Source organism: Branchiostoma belcheri, unplaced genomic scaffold (genome assembly GCF_001625305.1).
Source record: "Branchiostoma belcheri isolate BF01 breed outbred unplaced genomic scaffold, Haploidv18h27 scaffold338, whole genome shotgun sequence".
Classification (NCBI taxonomy): domain Eukaryota; kingdom Metazoa; phylum Chordata; class Leptocardii; order Amphioxiformes; family Branchiostomatidae; genus Branchiostoma; species Branchiostoma belcheri.
The window spans coordinates 61,754-82,273 of NW_017803952.1; the positions used below are offsets into that span (position 1 = coordinate 61,754).

The 20,520-nt window shown below is 40.9% G+C and overlaps 2 protein-coding genes across 2 annotated transcripts; both read left to right on the top strand.

The window, feature by feature from the left end:
* The first annotated feature begins 2,213 nt into the window (after nucleotides 1–2,213).
* LOC109475402 (zinc finger protein 664-like) lies at nucleotides 2,214–11,846 on the top strand. The gene is made up of 4 exons (XM_019776006.1): nucleotides 2,214–2,258; nucleotides 2,560–3,399; nucleotides 6,017–6,426; nucleotides 11,623–11,846. Exons 2-4 carry the CDS (start codon nucleotides 2,561–2,563, stop codon nucleotides 11,829–11,831), a joined length of 1,458 nt encoding a protein of 485 aa, XP_019631565.1. The 5' UTR covers nucleotides 2,214–2,258; nucleotide 2,560; the 3' UTR covers nucleotides 11,832–11,846.
* A 3,251-nt stretch (nucleotides 11,847–15,097) lies between these two features.
* Nucleotides 15,098–20,520, top strand: LOC109475398 (fibrillin-1-like). Its single transcript, XM_019776002.1, has 7 exons — nucleotides 15,098–15,182; nucleotides 17,060–17,296; nucleotides 17,587–17,787; nucleotides 19,035–19,157; nucleotides 19,356–19,502; nucleotides 19,935–20,057; nucleotides 20,369–20,520. The coding sequence occupies exons 1-7, from the start codon at nucleotides 15,098–15,100 to the stop codon at nucleotides 20,518–20,520; spliced, it is 1,068 nt and encodes a 355-aa protein (XP_019631561.1).

The following is a 20,520-nucleotide window of genomic DNA, read 5'->3' on the forward strand; positions in this document are numbered from 1 at the left end:
AGTCGGTACCCAAGTCCAAGACATGGAAGAGAAATGCTGCTGGACGGGCAGCTAGCGCGGCGCATTCGGTAGCCGTGGGAGGAATGGGGGAATCCATCGTGAGGATTTTAGCGACTCTTGGTTGCAAGTTGCGCCCAGGCAGACCAGCTAGCAAGTTTTTGAGCTGGGCTGACAAGAAAGCAAAGGCGGACAGGGTCAGACAAAGGAGCGCCGCCTTCAAATCAAGACGTGCGCAGGCCTGGTGGAGTAAGGAGAATGCCAAGAGGGGCTCTGGATACAGACCCGAACAGCTTCATCCTAACTATTCTAAGGAACACAGTTATAGCCAGGCCGATACCAAGTGTAATGAGTAGCCTAAAATGTAAAATGAACTGTGTATTAGTTACAGTATGCTGGACTGGACTGGATTTCAGCCTGCTATGATCTATGATAGATTGTGTGTGTGGGGTGGGGGGGGGGGGCGCGTCGTCACTGAATGACATCCAGTAAATTTCTAGCGGGGACCAATCAGAGGGCTGCTGAATAATTTGAATAATTTATCAAGGCCCACGGACGCGGATCTTTCACTTGTAAAGTAGCCAATTACCACCGAACCGGTGGCACACGATGGGCGAAAACATGTATTTCACACCCATTGTACGTCGACATAAAGCGCTTATACATTACAAACAGAATTTTCGTAGGACTGCCATTACTTTAGTTTGCAGCATGTGTATTGAGAACGAGTATCTTCATAATTCTGCTGGCTGTTTTTTTAAAGAACGGCACAATAAAACAGTTTTCAATACCAACACGACTTAGCAGATAACACGTAATGAAGCCCACTTTTTACGCAGATTGTAGCACTACGTAATGTTACACAAACTAACAGTAGATGTTTTAAGGAATTCACAGAAATGACAATGATAGATAATGTAACGCATATACATTATACAGCACAAAATAAAGAGTAACAGTAATGTAGTCGTCTTTGGCCGGGTTTGGCAAGTTATAGTACGTACATGTATCGGTTCAATCTTTAACGGGTAAGTTGACAGCAAGCAAGATGCATAGGTTCTATTACTTTTGTAGCTCACTTGCGTCTAGATTTGGGACGAACCCATGTTACTTTTTCGTCGCAGTTTTTCATGTAGTGGTTACTTCGACAGCCTTTCCGCTGACGCAAACATACTAGTTTGTGGAACATACTAGTTTGAGGTTCCACAGTTCTTACAACGTTAGCGCTTGAAGTGGTGTTTTCCAAGTTTGTTGGTCTGGTGATGTTGTCTTTGTTGGCTTGTTGTCTGTCATTTCCCTCCATTTTTATGTTTGGCGGCCCGTCTTCGATGGGTTGGGTTTGGTTCACAAATCTCGGCTTCGCTAAGATCCGTTCCTTCCCGTACGTAGTGGTCGCTCCATTAGCGCTAGTGCAGCCACATTTGAATGTGTAAAACTTAATGTCTACAGTCCCGTTTTGATTCGTTCATCAAAGTAGATTTTACTAAGGTATGACTTTACTAACTGATTGTGGAAGTACTAGTACTTAGTACTGAAGTAAACAAGAAACTGGTTGAGTTCATGGCATTTACATGAAACAAGGTGCTAATAGCCGCTAGTCGGTGACGCGTCAGCAGCCCTATGATTGGTTCCCGCTAGAAATCTACTGGATGTCATATAGTGTACACGGGGGGGGAGTTGTTTGTACAACCAATCAACAGCAATCGTTTGGTTGAATTGACTCCTTTCGCACAATTGAATACACGCGACTCTTTAATCAGTGGCTCTTGTATGTTTATTTTGTATCAGTGTTGACCTTTTTCTCATATTGTCGTCTAATTTTGTGATAAACGCACGGGCACGATCAACAGAGAAATGGCTTATACAACTGCACACCGTAAATAGACCCATGCGTCCGTGCACTTGTTGACACCTGATTTCCCCTCATTAATTGCAAAGCAAATAATAAAAGTATGCCCCAGTTTATTGTAATTCCTCTTGTAGTCTTAGCCTTCTCTTTAAAGGCTCCCATTCCATATCTTGTTAATCTGTCTGGACGTGTTGTCTGATTCCCTCTATGCAAATGAGCACATGTAACATGTTATAGTTTCTTTTGCTTCGTAATCAAGTAGAGGCTATCGGACCGGTTTTATCCAACCACCCAGTTCCTATATAAACGCGTCCCTGACTGCTCTGTTTCTGTCAGTACTGACTCTGAAGCCGTGAGGATCTGTGTCGTCGTGAAAACATCGTGCAGTACTTTGGAGCGTTATTGCATCTTGGTAAGTGTCAACTATGATTTCGTTTTCCTATGTTAACCTCCATAAAATGGAGGCATTGGTTTTTGCACGTCGTTGACTACGGGCTTGTATGTTAAACTTGGCCGCGAAGAACTTTATGTGTTCCATTTGCTTTCCACACTTGTCTATGCTAAGATTGTCAAATGTTTCCTTTTTTAAAATGTGACCATTATCATACCAAACCATGTGCCCGAAGACAAAAACAGTGTACATGCTATCCACTATTATACAGTATACACGCTTGTCAATTCCATCGATATGATATATTGCATTCTTCCTTTAGGATGAACAGTTTGACCAACATGGCGGCCAGAGCGGAATCTCACCTGAAACAAGAGCAGGGAGAGAGTGGGCATGAAAAGCAGGATTCTCCGCGTACCCACAAGTGTGACGAGTGTGGCAAGGAATTTCCTAAACGGACTGATCTGAGACGTCACATGCGGACTCACACAGGCGAGAAACCGTACAGGTGTGAGGAATGTAAGAAAGGCTTTAGTCTGCTGAGTACTCTGAAGAGACACATGCGGATTCACACTGGTGAGAAACCGTACCAATGTGAGGAATGTAGCAGGTGGTTTGGTAGGCTGTGTGAGCTGAAAAGGCATATCAGAACCCACACGGGTGAGCAACCCTACATGTGTGAGGAATGTAGCAGGCGGTTCACAGACCTGGGTAGTCTGAACACTCACATGCGGACCCACACTGGTGAGAAACCATATAAATGTGAGGAGTGCAACAGGCGGTTCAGTCAGCTGAGTAATCTAAAGACTCACACGGGTGAGAAACCCTACAGGTGTGATGAATGCAGCAGGCAGTTCATAACACTGAGTAAGCTGGAAACACACATCCGGACTCACACTGGGGAGAAGCCGTACAAATGTGAGGAGTGTAGCCGGTCATTCAATAACTTGTCAGATCTAAAGAAACACATGCGGACTCACACTGGTGAAAAACCTTATAAGTGTGAACAGTGCAGCAAGCAGTTCAGTAGGCTGGGTCATCTGAAGAAGCACATGCGGACTCACACTGGTGAGAAACCGTACAGATGTGAGGAGTGCAGCCGGTCGTTTAGGACACTGCCACATTTAAAGACACATATGCGGACTCACACTGGTGACAAACCATACAATTGTGGGGAGTGTAGCAGACAGTTTACTCAGTTGTCTAATCTGAATCTGATTTCGATATTCACGTGATCTGACAACCCACATGAAAACTCACACCGATGAAAGCCTGCCGAAGTCTGTGTAAACACAACATCATCTGGCATCATATGTGTCAGCAGCAAGGTTTGAAGGTATTATACAAATTAATTAGTATGGTAACATTTGCGAAGCAAATGCATAATGTTAACAACTCACACATGTGAGAAATGTAGAAAATTTTTGGGCAGTTTGTCCACATACAACCTCACACCAGCGAAGACTTTCCGGTGTCCATGTAAGGATTAATATCACTCTTGGGCCCTTGTCGTCTATCACAAACTTATCACTATTTCTTGGTATCATTTCAGTCGTAAGAGAGGTTTGTAGATATCTTTTATCAACGTGACCTCTTATTTACTGTTTTCTTTCAGTAGTGTACATGTTTCAGTAGTGTACATGTCTCCATTGTAAAATTACGAATGCATGCTCCGTAGCCTGTTGATTAGAACTAGAAGTCGTGTGTAAAATGTGACTGTGGACTGTTTAGACAATAGTGACATAGTTACACTGTAAGAGACCGTTAGTTTGACATCAAGGCTCATGGTCCGTCTGTTATAGCACTTACTTAGGTAACTTTTTTTCTTTGATTTACTTTTAACTAAGCACACAGCACTAGATCCTTAGAATCTAGCTTAGTTAGCAGCATATATCGTAGTTCTAGATGCACTAGAATGTTGGTAAATATTGTTTCTTTTTAAGTGTTGTGTAAGATACATAATGAAGCTGTTAGAGATTGGTTAACTTTCGGCATCTCAATTTCTCCAATAAATAAAAAAAGGAAAGAGTTGTCTTCTTTAGGTGTTTGATACATTTTCAAGCTACTATAATGGCCCTTTTTAGACCTTTCATTGAATTAGAGTTAACAATTTTTTGGCACTCAACAGCCCCCATTGTATGCAGACAATCGTCTCTTTGATCTCAGTTTCAAGAATAAAATAAAACACAAAATATGCATGCTGTTGTCTTTATCGTTATTGTCTAACTGATTGTATCTTTCTCTAATGATGTTGTCTGATTCCCCTATGCAAATCGACACATGTAAGGAATAATTTCCTTAGTTTCCTAATCAAGTAAAACCCACCTTACCGGTTTTATCCACCCACTCAGTCCCTATATAAACGCACCTGACTGCTCTGTTTCTGTCAGTACTGACTCTGCAGCCGTGAGGATCTGTGCCGTCGTGAAAACCGTCGTGTACCCTTTTCTACGGACATTGTCTGATTTCTCCTATGTAAATCAGCACATGCAACATGGTGCGTTCACCGTCTTGACCAAGTTGTCCTCTTTTCCTAATTAATAAGGGTGTTGCCCGCTATTCAAGTCATTTTAGATTTTTTTTATTTGCTGGGACTATAGTGTGTAGAATTAGATTTTTTTAATCACAATGGATTTTTTGTATACGAGTATATTAATTTGAACACGTCAGTTTAAAACTTAGAGAAGACATTTATTCTGAAATGGATTTTGCTCAGTCTTTAAGCATTTATCGACTCTGAAATTTATTTCTTGGTCAGACGCGCCAGGCAGAATCGCTCCAAAGTCGCTGTTCAACCACCTGACGTGTTTTGCATTGTGTGCAAAATAGGTTAGAGCTACAAGGCATTGATCGTAGTCATGGTTGGCCGTCTTGATTGAAGAATTTACTAACAGCTATAAAGCTAGGTGTTTGATACATTTTCATACTACTATAACGGCCATTTATGGACCTTTCATGAAATAAGATCTAACAGTCTGCCGACACGAAACATCCCCCATTGTATGCAGACAATCTTCCTTTCATCTCAGTTTGAACAAGATAAAACACCTAACATGCATGTTGTTGTCTTTATCGTTATTTCCCAACTGATTGTATCTTTATCTAATGATTTCTTATCTAATGATTGTCTGATTTCTCCTATGCAAATCAGCATGGCGCTTTCCTTTGTATCGTTCTTCAGTAAACCCACCGGACCGGTTTTATCCACCCACCCAGTCCCTATATAAACGCGTCCCTGACTGCTCTGTTTCTGTCAGTACTGACTCTGCAGCCGTGAGGATCTGTGCCGTCGTAAAAAACACCGTGCAGTACTTTGGAGCGTCCGTGCATCTTGGTAAGTGCCGACTATTATTTTCTTTTTCTGTATTTACTTGCTATCAGTACTGCCATGTGGCACCTAATTTTAGGTTACATTTTAAATCGGCCGACAAAGGTTATATATTATGTGCATCATGTAACGAGTACATTTTGTATATTTTGCATATATCTTGAATGATATTGGGTAAGTTGGAGTGGTTCTCTAGTGTAGCTGCTTTGTAAGATACTACAGTGGTGTACCCTTGTATGATATGCCGTGTTCTGAATATGTTTTGTATATATATATGATGTTTTATCGGCGTGAGTCCACACTTATACCATATTTTAAATTCCATTAAATTGACAAATCATACTTGTTCCTGTAGGGTTAGGAGTTTGACCAACATGGCGACCAAACCTGAATCTCATCTGAAACAAGAGAAGGGAGAGAATGGACATGGAGATCAGGATTCTCCGCGTACCCACAAGTGCGGCGAGTGTGGCAAGGTGTTTGGTTACCTGAGTTATCTGAGGCGACACATGCGGGCTCACACAGGTGAGAAACCTTACCGATGTGAGGAATGTAACAAAGGCTTCAGTCTGCTGAGTAATCTGAAGAAACACATGCGGACTCACACTGGTGAGAGACCGTACCGTTGCGAGGAATGTGGGAGGCAGTTCAGTGAGTTGGGAAGTCTGAAGAAGCACATGCGGACCCACACTGGTGAGAAACCATACAGTTGTGAGGAATGCAGTAAGCAGTTCAACGATCTGGCTAATCTTAAGAAACACATGAGAATTCACACAGGCGAGAAACCGTACCGATGTGAGGAGTGCAGCGGACAGTTCAGTGTGCTGGATAGTTTGAAGAAACACATGCGGACTCACACAGGTGAGAAAATTAAGGTCTCATTCATGAGTTTTTTCGATACATTAGAAACCATGCATTAATGACTGTCTTTCGATGCCGTGTTCCCTATGATCCTACATTAAATCAATTGATATCTTTCATGCTATGTTAACAACACTTAATCTACGTCTCATTAAAAAATTGCCGACGACTTCTATACACACAATCCCTTTTTATGGGAATTACAAACTGCACTTAGCGGCTGCCCGCAAGAGGCTCTTCCGCGCTGCAAACCTACGACCGCACAACTCACAACACTGGACTGTGCACGTCCGACCTAGCGCGCGGCTGCCGACAATTACGTCCTAATTTCATCAGTTACAAACAAGCTTTCACCGCTTTGACGTTTTACGCCAGTTGGGCTGGCTAAAGGGAAAATTCTCACCAATAAAAACACACGTTCACACAGCCGTTTAGTTTTTGACTTGGTACTCTTTTAGGGGGTACACTCGGAGTAATACATGAATGAGACCATAAACGTACAGCGGCTTCTATCCACTGTGCACAATCAGAAAGCACTTGACCGCGACATGATTCAGCGCCGCCCAGTGACAGGTGACAGTACTGCAGCCAATGGCTTACGTCCACCTTGCACAATCAAACTCACCTCAGAAAGAGTATACTATAGACATGTCAGACACGGTTGGCCATCTAGACGTTTCTGCAGAATTCGAAGGGAACGTTTTAGTCGGCATAGGAGTGTGTCTATAGAGCTTTGGCCACGGGCAGCGAAAAAACTGTGCCAGACAGGTACCTGTACATATACCTGCAGTGCGGTCATGTCACCTGCTAGATGTAGCCTGATTAACGAAGCCAGAGGCTGCAGTACCTTCACTCTTCACTTGGAGGTGCTTTAGGGTATCTAAAACGCAACTACGAAAAGCTTTCGAACTGTCGGCTGGCCGACCTTGAGACGGCCTTCGATGAAACCAGAGCAAAACTGTATATAGATTAGCCTCCTTCGCAAACTTGTAGGGCGCGGCGTTATTTTTCGGGGAGCGACGCGAGTCAGTTTAAATACGCCGTGGAGGGACGATTTTTTTTTTTTAAATTTTTTTATTAGCATTTCGAAATACAAAAACATGAACAGACAAGACATGAACAAAGCAAAAAGTAATAACATAATGGTAACAGAGAAATAATCCACGGATCCAAAAATACAATCGAGATAAAACAAGGATAATAGCAGGGAAATAAACTCGAAATAATAGTACTTGATCTAGCATAATACAGATGACAGAGCAATATGAATATACAGTAAGATGAAATTTGAAATAATAACAACCAAAGTCAATAATATATATAAATCAACTAATTAGGCAACAACAGGGGAGACAAAAAGAAGAAGTAAATAATGGCAACAAACTCGATAATTGGAACGTAAATAACACAATGTCAACAACAGATAGAAAATACATGACAGGTAATATGGACAGGCTGAGAAGAAGCAGAACAAATGGAAGATAACAGCGTACTAATTAACAATATTTAATGGGAAAGCCTCCCATTTACGAAAATGAATATCTAATTTGTTTCTTCTCTCTGCTATCATATATTCTGTCTTGTAATATTTCTTTACATACGAAATGTAATGATTTACAACAAGTTTTTTGTCTCTCTGTATGAAAATATAATGTTTGGCCAATAGAATTAACAAATTCTAGATCACATTACAGTTTTCAGATATGTCACCTAAAATAATTTTCTGGAAGTCCAGATGTAAGGTTTTATTTACTGTTGTTTTAAACCATATTTCTACATCAGTCCAAAATGTAACAACTTTCGGGCAGTCCCAGAATAAATGCCTAATGGTCTCTACTTCCTCACAGTATGCACAATTAGGGCTATTTAGAATTTTCCAAATGTGTAACATTTTCTTTGTGGCTAACAATTTGTGCAACATTTTGTATTGAAAAATTCTTAGTTTCGGGCATATAGTCACGGCATAAATTAATTTAAAAACCAATTTCCACGGGATAATTATATTACATCCATCCTCCCAGTGTCTTTGTATGTTCAGTGGGTTTGTAGCACTATTTTCCGATTGCAAAAAAGATGTATAGATGATTTTATTTATTTTAGTTGGCTTCAACCATAAGTAATTTGCTATATGAGGTAAGATAGGGCCTATTACTGGTGTCTTATCTAACAGCTTTTTTTTCCAGTTTCGCGGTATTGCCGATAATATCTGATTGTACTCTAGCTTATCAAATGCTGTACCGAATTTAGCAAGAAGGCCATTGTAAGATAAAAACCGTCCATTAGTATCCAAAAGGTCATTAATGAAGAAGATTCCATGTTTAAGAGGTTTTTCCCATATAATAGGCATATTTTCAATTACAATACTTGAGTTGCACCATAAGAGTTGTGATTGTATCTCTTGTACGGTTTCGGGAGGTTTAAATTGGAAAGAAAGCCATGCTTTAAGAACATCTTTAAAGAAAGGATTAGGAGAGACAAGTAGTCTATTAAAAACATTATTCATGTGATCAGTGGGTATCTTTTTACAAAGTGTATCACTCAGAGAACATAAAGGTGGCATGAAAGTTGCGCTATCTTTCCCCAAGGACAGTTGTAAAAACGGGTACAAATGTCTACTAAATATCCCGGACGATGTATCTAAGAAGGATTTACGACTTGAGTCATCCTGGGAGAACATTCTTGGAACCCAAGAAGCCTTACGAGTAAGGTCAAATGTAGGTAAATGTATTAGTCCTAAACCTCCTTTGTCATACGTATTATAAAGGATTTTACGTTTAATTTTTTCAGGTTTACCATTCCATATGAATTTAAAAATTATTTGCTCATATGTCTGGAAAAAAGTTTTTCCGGGGGATGGTAGAGACAAAAATAAGTGGGTAAATTGCGAGACCACAAGGGTATTAATGAGGGTGATTTTACCATAAAGTGTCATGGGTATCATTTTCCAAGGCTGGAGGGTTCTATCAATTTTAGTTAACCTATCTTGATAATTGTCTGTGAGTTTATTTATGTCTCCGGTGATCCCAACTCCGAGCATTTTTACCGGTCCATCTGTCCATAAGATAGGGAGATTGCATGGTAAGGTAAAGTTAGTATTCCTTAAAGTTCCTATTCTTAGTATTTTGCATTTTTTATAGTTTGGTACCAATCCAGAAATTTTTGAATGTTTTTGTTCATATAATTCTTCTAATTCACTCTGCAGTGCACTAAGTTCGTCAAGAACAGATTGTGACGGCAAATCAGTCTCGTCTATTATCACGGTTAGCTGGTCTATCCGTTTTTGAAGATCATTTTCTTTTGAGATAAAAGCTTTTCGTTTTGCAGAGGCAAATTTGATGCAATGTCCCCTAAAACAACACTTGAAGGCGTCCCAAACCGTTAACGGATCAGTCGTGCCTACATTAAATCGAAAAAACTCCTCTATAAATTTTTCAGTTTTCTTCCGAAAGTTTTTATCTTTTAATAGTGTTTGATTCAACTTCCAGTAATTTTTTCCACGCGTACGCCTTATGTTTTGAATATCAAGTGAAATAAATTTATGATCGGATTTGAGTCTGTCTAAAATTTTTATATTTGAAATATCCACCAGAAGTGAAAAAGATATTAAAAAATAATCCAGACGGCTGGCTTGCCTTCCTCTTCGCCAAGTAAACCTGACTGTGTGAGGGTGTTTATGTCTCCAAATATCTACCAAATCTAAAGCAAATATCAGTTCGTTTATTTTTCGTTGTGCATCTGGGTGGTATATTACTGGGTTTTGTCCGGCTCTATCCAAAGTCGCATTCTGTACCGTGTTGAAGTCTCAAACGATAATAAAATTACTGTGATTTAATTTCAGGTTAACTATCAATTTTTCTATGTTATCAAAAAATTAGGGTCATCTGTGTTTGGTGCATACAGATTACAAATACAAAAATGCAGATCATTTACAGATAGGTCTAGTATCAAGAATCGCCCATCATCATCTTTCATAGAATAATTGATGGTAAAGTTGAGATTTTCTTTAAATAATATCAAAACACCGCGTTGATTTGTTGTCCCGTGATTGAAGACGATTGTCCCGCCCCATTCCTGTTTCCAAGTCATTTCATCTTTAAGTACTGAATGGGTTTCTTGTAAACATATTATATCATGAGATTTTTCTTTAAGCCAATTAAGCACCTCTCTTCTTTTACGAGAGTTTGCTAGACCATTTGCATTATAAGAACCAATCTTGGTGTTCATGTCACAGAAAGGGGCGAGATTTTAGCCTTTGTTTTGATTCATCAAATGTGGCAAGAAAAAGAATGAAAATAATGTCAAGTACTAAGCATGAAATCGGATCCGTGGAAACAAAAAATTTACATGACATAATGAAACAATATAAATAAACAAATAGACCAACTAAGTACGTCCGTCTTAATTAGAGGGGTAACTATAAACCAGTTCATCAATCTAAGTTGCGTATGGGCGTTTTGCTTCTGGGCCCTTGTAAACTACTCCATCTATATACAGCTGGTCCACGTTTAAGACAGCATATTTAGGAGGTTGCGCATTACGTGCCGCTCTTAACACAGGGAGAAGCTTCTTCCTCACTTCTCTGATTTGTCTGGGAAAGTCTTCCGATAAACCAATTTCTGTGTTCTTTAAATTTTTGGCAGCTAACCTAGCCTTTTCCCTATCTTTGAACCAGACAAACTTAGCTATAATCGGTCTCGGACGTTTTTGCCGCCGAGGGAGTTTTGCCAGGGATGGACGGTTTCGCTGTCGGGCTCCCCGAAAAATGAATACCGCGCCCTACAAGTCTGCAAAGGAGGCTATAAATAGATAGTGTAAGTGGCTGGTACAACAACACTTAACTATAACCCTATACACTCACGGAACTACAACAACTGTAAATTCGTTGGGAATCTATTGCGCGGTAGGAGGAACAGAGTGTTTTAAGTTCACCGTGATGTAAAAGCCTCATTACCAGCAAAAGAAGGCAATATCAACAGACACCCTCTACCCGTTTTAGCCAAAAAACTACCAGTACGTGGGGAGTGGACTACGATGGATCACGAGGGGGGGGGGGCAACGTAGGCTATTCTGGAGAGTTTTCTACGGCAAATTTTCAGCCCCGTTTCTTTACCGGAGAAAATAGCCGCTTCTTTTTTTTATTCAACATTCATCGCTGCATTTGTGATTAAAACATGCATGATGTTTCATTCCATCTAGGTTTCGTCCCTTCCCTAGCTGGTGTGGGTCTGACCAGGCCGTACAAGAGGCAGGGCGGGCGGCGGACGGGACTGGTGCTCCTGGCGGGAGGCTGTCTGGGCGGGGTGCTGGTGTGCGCCGTCCTCATGCCGCTGGTCCACGTCACCATGTCAGACAGACAGCTGGAGTTGGAGGTGTCCGAGCTCAGAAACCTCGTGGTAAGGATCTGACTGGACATTTTCAGTCGAACAAGAAATAAAGCTTTTCTTTTTTAATCTTTTATTACGACTTGACCGTTTCAGTGGAACAAGGAATCGTTTTAAAAATCTTTTTACGTTTAGTGCAAGGTGTGTAGGACCAGAGAGACGTCACCGACACTCGCACCAAGGACCCCTGTTCTTGTCAATTAGTGGGCTGCAAATTAAACGGTTTTTGTGGGTTAACCCTTTTCAGACCGGACTTTTTTGGGGCATGCTCTGACCGGGGGGAGGGGGCTTTTGAGGCCCGCCCCATGTAAGTCAACAACCACTTATCGTAGGGCCACCAAATTTTTAGAGAATGATGTAGTAATATAATAGTTTTTAACAACAATTTTTGTGTAATTATGACGTCATATGACGTCATTATGACATCATTTATATGATTTTTTTTGTCAAACCGTCAATTTTTTTTCCTTCAAACTCAAAGGAATACAACCAAACTTTAACAAAAAGTGTCTAAGATAGAATATTAATGTCTGCTAGGACTTTTGTTGCCGCTGGCAACAACACTGACGTCAAATGACGTCAGAAAAAGACATGCATAATTAAGCTGTCGGCCATCTTGGATCAGAAATCTTGAATGTCGAAAATTGCTTTTTTTTTTCAAGATGCAGCCTCAAAACGCAATGCAAATGAATTAAAGATGCTTGAACGTTTTATGTGTAAAAAAGCAAGAATTTTATATGAAAAATTAGTGGAAAAAAGATGGTTTCATAAGACCTAATTATATGGTCCCCCATCTTAGATTTTGACCGATGACGTCATCAATTTGCTAGGAATTCGAACCCATACTAGGACAAATACGCAAAAAACAAAACCACAAACCAAGCCACTCAGGATCATTGGTTGGACAAGACGAGGTCTTTTGTCCCCCTTTCTTGGGCTTGTCCTTTTCATGTTTATGACGCTGCCTGGACCTTGTGCGTGGACGTGTTGCACATTTGCCTTCACCGCTGGACGCATCTGCTTGTTTACGTGCCGTGGATGTCGCCCTCAGGTCGAGAGTGAATCCAGACGTTTCTGTGTCACGCGACGAAGAACTGACGGAACGCTGTCTCGTCCGACTGCTCCCCGACGATTCGCTTTCGTCAATCATCCGGGGGATCGTTCCATTTTCGACTTCCAAAAATTTGTCTTCACTTCATTTGCATATCAATCAATAGGTTGTGCTTATAAACCTGCATTTCCCCTCTGGTCTCTCAGTCACTGATGAAAGCTAGTGGATACTAGCTGACACGTCTGGCGTTTTCAAAATCATATCCAGTTGCTTGAGTAACTGCTTTTTGGCGTATCGTATTACCTGGATGTCTAACCTTCATCGACGTATTTTACGAATCACATGTCCGCTTGTCTGTGGTACTGCATTATTAAGGGCCCGGCAACATCGCAACACATACCTTCCGAAACACTTTGCGGTACTCAGGATTAGGATGGTCGGCATATTTCATCGTCGTGATTGTAGATGACGCAATGATCTTAGGCACATAAAATTGAATGCGTTGGTCATTGCGCACGACTTCCGTGCAACGTGACCCCAGGTAACTCGCAATGTTCGATGTGTTTGAGCAGTGTTCGATGGCCAACGGCAGATGGAACGGGCCATTCTTTAGATCGAACGTGGAACGGGTATGGCACTTTTGGCCTTTTTTTTGGCTGAAAATAGAAATTAAAGTCCCCCAAATGAGTCATTTGAAAGTGGTGTATGTCAAATACGTGACTGCTATTCTGTAGACACATGTTCAAGGTACCCTTATACCGAATTTCTGCTTATTTGGTTGTAATACCAGGAGCTTAGGATCAAAAAATCAATTTTTTGTCGAAAAATGTCCCAAAAAACCTTCATAAAAAATTTTCAAAGGCATTTATTTAAAAAAAATTATAAAAAAACGCCTGGGGGTATTGGCCCACTCTCCCTAAATGACAAATTTGTAAGTCATTTGGCTGGAAAATAACAGAGTTGAATCCATTTATAAGGAATGGCAGACGACGACGACGACGACGAAGAAACATGAGAGAACACGATATATTTCATCCATACCTGAAATATAATAAAAACAAACATTGCCATGGCAACGGTGGTTGTTGTGAGGGTTGTTTGTTAAAGACCCGGGCCTGTTGCTGTGCTACTTCTGCTTCTCCGTATTGCAATTTTTATTCCCAAATACACTAATATCGTCTGCGGTGACATCATGCACTCACACACACACACGCACGCACGTACAAACACACACACACACATACATAAACACACACACACACACACATACACACACACACACACACACATACACACACGCACGCACACACGCACACATACACACACACACACACACACACCATACACACACACACACACACACACACACACACACACACGCGCGCGCGCGCGCACGCACGCACGCACGCACAAACACACACACTTGTACTTCTGTACCTCTGAGTTCAGTTCGGTGTACTAACTTCTCCCATGAGTCCGCGCCCCTCTCTCTCTCTCTCTCTGTATAGGTATTCGGTATGTATCCATAGAAACATCCATTGTGTACAAGTAATAAGCAGATGTCATTAAAGGTAATCATGGAGCATTGTTGTCACTTGCTGCCATCATTAATATTTCAAACTCAATCACTTAACTCTAATCCCATCCATGTCCCTGTGTTACAGATGTCTCTATGCTACGTTATTACATGTTTGGGACACGGCAACATATGAGGGGTGATAAAGAAATAATGACTTCTAGAATATAAGAATAAAGTTCATCCATTCAGTTTTGGATTATCTTTTATGTATACATCCACACATATACATCCTGCTGACAATATTTTGTGTCTTAACTTGGATAAATGTCAGATAAATTTTTTGTAAAAAAAATTCTCAAGACAATTTCTACCCATCTTTGCAATGGGTACAGTCTGAATATGTCATCTCCCGAAATTAATTTCCGTCGGCAGCGACTCCGTATCACGAGTCAAACGCAGTCAACTGTGGTCATGTTTCTCGCGCAGAGAAAAACGTCTGGGTGAGAGAAAAAAGAAAACAGTTGACTATAGCTGTGTTGGTAGTCTTTTCGAGCTTTTTACAAAGTGTTTCACTTCTTTTTAACCCAACGGGACAACTATAAACTACGAAAGTCTGTATAAGGCTGTACGGTCGCGCTGAGGGTGCGCTTTAGGTGCACCCTTGTCGTTTCCATTTTTGTCGGAATATTTTCTTTCGGACCAAACGTAACGGTGGAAGATATGGATGTGCTCAAGCTTGAGTTTGTGTTCGCCATTTGCTGTGCTTGTGTAACGTTGTCCCAAGTTTATGGTTCTCAGGAACAAGGTAAGTGACTTTATCAGTAATATCATCAATATGTTTCTTGAATTGCCCGAAGGCTAGATATTATAATAAATGAATACACTTAGAGGTTACAATATTGTTACGCAAAAAAAACTTACTCTATTCCGTTAATTTTCTGTGGTTCTATGATTGAGTATGAGGAGGGCAATTTTCTTTACAATTCGTATAAACTTCACTATAAGATTAAGGAGTCTTAGAATAAATTAAATGGTTTCAGTAGGTCCTCGAGCACGCATGCTTCCACAAGTAAACACAGAAAGCTTTGCATTTATTGAATGAATGGCGACATTTTATGTGCACATGTTTGCCTAATTGCACATTTATATTAACTTCACAAAGGCTAAATCACGTATCGAAGGCGCTGAAGAAAGTACCGTAATGATCAGGAAAATGTGGCTTCAAGAAAAAAAACCGCAAATGCGTTCATTAGTTCGCCCACAGCCAGCAGAAATATATAGTTATGAGGTCTTCACGATTAATGTCAACAATGTCACGAACCACATGGAAACCACGCAATGAGACAAAACCTGTTAAATGTGCTTCTTATCAGGCTCCCTATGACATGGCACATGTGTAACTTCATGTTTAACGCTGTATATAAATATGACCATTAATAACAATGTAAATAAGCAAATCAGTATTTTGCTTACGGTTGTGCCCTGATCATCTTTGTTATTTTTTCCCAATTAAAATGTAATGCACCCAAATACATTATGATTGTAAAAAGTCTATTTCTGTACTTTTCTATTAAAGTTGTGTTGTATCAGGGAATTCCCTAGGAGTTGTACAGGACCATTTGTCCATTTGAAAGGGCAACAAATGTGTATTTTTAATTTTAAAGTACCTATTATACACTTGTCGAAAATTGGTTTTACACCGGTGATTATTGCAAATTCATTTAAATCTTCATTGAGCGGTAGTAGTGCTTGTAGTTCAAGTTGGAGTGGAAAATTAGAGTCATTGGCGTATTGTGATACATTAGTTTCCAGGGTTACAGGTATATTCAGTCCTTCAATGTGTTCGTTGGTTCTGATTTTTTTTTGCTAACAACATTACACATAAGAATATAAATAAGTAAGGAGAAAGGGAACGTCCCCAGGCCCTGTCGAACACCACGGGAAACATCCATTTATTCGGGAGGGGTATAGGTCTATTTTTTTGTACGCGGGATGTGGTAAAGCCATTTGCTGCATTTGCTCCTGAACAAATGTCGGCCTTTCTAGTTCAGGTCGCTTTCTTTATTTGAATACTTTTTGGACTTATCTGAAGCAAATTTCATAGTGTTTCCCCTTAAGTAACACTTAAAGGTGTCCCACACTGTTAGTGGGTCGCGTGTTCCATTATTGTCCTGGAAAAATTCTCTTATAAAGCCCCCTTTTTTTACAAATTTAGCATCTTTTAAATTTTTTCGTTAAATTTCCAGTAGTTTTTACCTTTGGGAAAAATCGCCGTTTGAAGGGAAATACAGATGACCTTATGGTCCGATTTTAAGCTTCCTGCAATAGTTGTATTATTATATTAAATAACAACATTGGTGAGAAGAGGAAAAGAGATTAAATAATAGTCGATCCGCCTGGCTTGGTGACGCCTACGCCACGTACCTATATTTCACAGTGTTTTTTTTTTGTGTGTTTAAAGCGCCGAACATCTACAAAGTCTATCTGTAGTATCATGTCTATAATATTTTGCTGCGCAGGCGGATAATATTCTGTTGGATTGCGTCCTGCCCTGTCAAACATAGTATTTTGAACAGTATTGAAGTCGCGTGGTCGCCAAAGATGATGGCATATAGCTGCATTTCTTCTTCACTTGTAATGAGTCCTTGTATTTTTACTGGCGAAACGTCTGTGTTCTTACAGGTTGTGAGACTGCCAGCACGGACACCGTAAAACGGTACCGCTGGGAGCTGCGCCGCCTGGCGGGGTCACGCTTCACGTTTGAAGTGCAGGCCGATCACAGCGTCCATGTCGCGCTCTCAGCCCAGAGACAGAACCTGGGGGACATGTATGAAATCGTCATCGGTGGCTGGAGTAACGGACAGTCTGTCATACGCCGCAGCATGCGAGGCCACAGCCATGCGGTGGAATCGACACCTGGCAAGTCTTCTATCCGTGTCTATCTATAGCTATGTCTGATTTGGTCCTGGTTTGAATCATGATTCTGAATAGTCTCCGCACATCCAAGATCGAAGATTTGCCCCCGAGCATGGTTTTGAATACACGCGGACTACCGCCTGAGCATGGTTCTGGATAAAGTTAGGTATCTGGTGAACACTGGTTCTTGGTTCCTTCTCAACATTGCTGTGGATCCGGTGTATTTTTTGCATTTAATACTTAGTACCGGTAATGCAACGTACTTTAATGTTTATTTCTATTTTCGGCCATAGGTATCAACTCCCCGACAGAGTACAGAACCTTCTGGATAACCTGGTCTTCAGACGGAACCATTGCTGTTGGAAGGGGTGGCGAAACTCAGCCGTTCATGCAGTGGAGGGACCCTGACCCGCTACCCATCGCCTATGCAGGATACTCCACAGGGTGGGGAAGTACTGGACGGTGGAAGTTCTGCCACGCCGCGGAGATTGCAGGTACGTGTACAGTGATTATGGCTTCACCACACCACGTAGTGGTGTGCTTGACACATGCTGTTTTTATATTTCATGCATACCATGGTATGGCTGAAATATATGTATTAATTTGCTATATTTCAGCCCATACCATATGGATGAAATATATTGTTTTTATGGCTTAACCAATACCAAGCAGTGGTGTAAAGACAATATTGTTGTTTTTCACTTGTGTTTTTTCTTGTCCTCCTCCATTTGTTACATTGATTCAATTTATTTATCTCTTGGCCAAATGACCTTAACGTTGGCGTGGAAGTAAAGTAGGCATACTTTCAGAATGGGCCTTCAAAATTCTTTTATTCGAGTATTTTTCCGCAGACCGCACGCAGAGAAAGCTTTGCATGCACTTAAAGTACTACGGCGTGTCTGCGTGCTCCCAAATCCGTTGGATTCCGTACGTACGGAGGCGGATTCCGTACTTAACACTTACTGATCACCAACATTTGCCCACGTTTTTGCACGTAGACACCACGCAGTTTCACGTTCGGTAGGTTATGACTGAGGCTTAAGCGAGTCTTCTACTAATAGTATGTAATTAGTATTCCTAGACCGGCTTGTATACATATGTCGGGTACGAATCTGCCATATGTGTTTGGAGGTGCTTTATCAGAGTGCTGTCTATCTTTGAAAATGTTTAAAAAGTCAGGAGGACTCTGGAAAAATCACAATGGTTCCAGGCCTCTCTTGACATATTCATTTTTTGATTATGTATTCCACCGCTTTTTTTCATAGTAGAAGGAAAGTTACTTAATGGTAACTAACGCACTAAAAGACACTCTGTATTGTTGGATTACATTATGTAGCAATGAAAGGACAGAACTGGTGGATATCACCACGTAATGTTTAATTGTTTCATTACAATAATAACCACATTAACATGTACGATAATCTTATGTAGAATTTTTTTTTGTTAGCAATATGGTTAACCACTAACTTTACCCAGTGCACTTTTACCTAAAATTGTTTGTCTCGTCTGTTTTCTGAACTCTTTGCAGAAGACAAATGTGCCACTGACAATGGCAGGTGTGACCACAACTTCACCAAAGTCCCAGGAAGTTATAACTGTTCCTGCCGACAGGATCTCTTTAGTTTACACTCTGTCAGTCTGATATTTTCTAGAATACTGAGTAAAGGAAACAAAATATTACCATTTCAGCTCTTAACCTACTGGTTTTTACTTATTGCCTCTGCTGTTGTACCCTTTACAGACATTGACGAATGTGCAACAGATAACGGTGGGTGTGCTCACAACTGCAGCAATGTCCCAGGAAGTTACAACTGTTCCTGCCGACAGGGCTATGTGTTAAAGATAGACAAGCATAGCTGTGGAGGTGAGAAGTGGTCGGAGTCAAATTAGTTATTAAATTGACATATATATATAGCAAATTTAAGCTATCCACCTAAGTAAAGGACCGTGTGTTAGTACAGTCTGTTTTATTTGCCACATTTAGCCCTTGATGTGAATTAGATTGCGCACATATTAGACCGGAATACATATATAATACTTACAATGTGCATGGCTTACCAAGCTAACCGTGTTGCATTCTTGTTGACGACAGACACAGATGAGTGTGCGGTCTCTAATGGAGGATGTGAGCAGACCTGCACCAACACTCCCGGTGGGTTCCTGTGTTCCTGTCAACACGGCTACACACTGAACCGGGATGGTCTGGCTTGTGACGGTGAGTGATACTGTAACGTTTTGCTCATTGATTAGCCTGGTTTCCATTCTACTGCGCTTGGGGCGGGTCTCTTCGTGGCCGCAGGAGCTCTTCGTCGCCCGACTCAACTACGCTCCCTGGTAGGTTTTACACGACGTTTTTTTTGCAGATGGCTAGTCTTATTTGTGGCTAGTCCCTTCATCTTGCACCCTACATATATATGCAGTATGCCCAGGGTAATATCTAACGATAATACTAACTAAATCATGATAATACTAACTTATGAGTGGTGTAAATGGTATGTATCAATATCGTTAACCGTACAAATTAACATCAACTACGACAAAAATGAACAGGAAAAAAAGTACACAGTAACAGGAAAATATCAGCAGCCAGTAACACAACAAGGACCCGTTGCAATATTACAACATGTCATTTTTTCCACAGATGTAAACGAGTGCGAAGTGAGCCCAGGAATCTGTGGTGGACGTGATGTTGGATGCGTCAATTTGAACGGAAGCTATGACTGCAAATGTTTGCCAGGCTTCAGCATGGGAGCAGGATGTGAAGGTGACAATATCGTTAGCACAAAAGTATAGCGAGGTATCCAGAGTACGGCATATTTGTGACAGATAAAAAAACTAATAATCAGCAAGACGACTTATGTCTACGCTATCTGTATACTTCTCCAGATTGTCACGAAACGTACTGATTTGCTTGAGATTTTTTTCTCAAAGATGCAGAGTTCTGCGACGACTTTAATGATGATAATTGTCAGAATAAATGAATCCATAATATGTCGTGCTACGTGGAAGAAAAGCCTGATATGCAAAATCTTGTCTTTTGCCGGAAAAAAATTTCCTTTTCTTTTCTGTCCTTAGATGTCGATGAGTGCTCCGGGAGGCACACCTGTTCAGAGAACGCCTTCTGTGTGAACCAGCCAGGGTCGTACTACTGTGTCTGCCTGGACGGGTTTACAGGGAACGGTACAACATGCGCAGGTAACGCCGCTTTACCCCAACATCCTAAATGA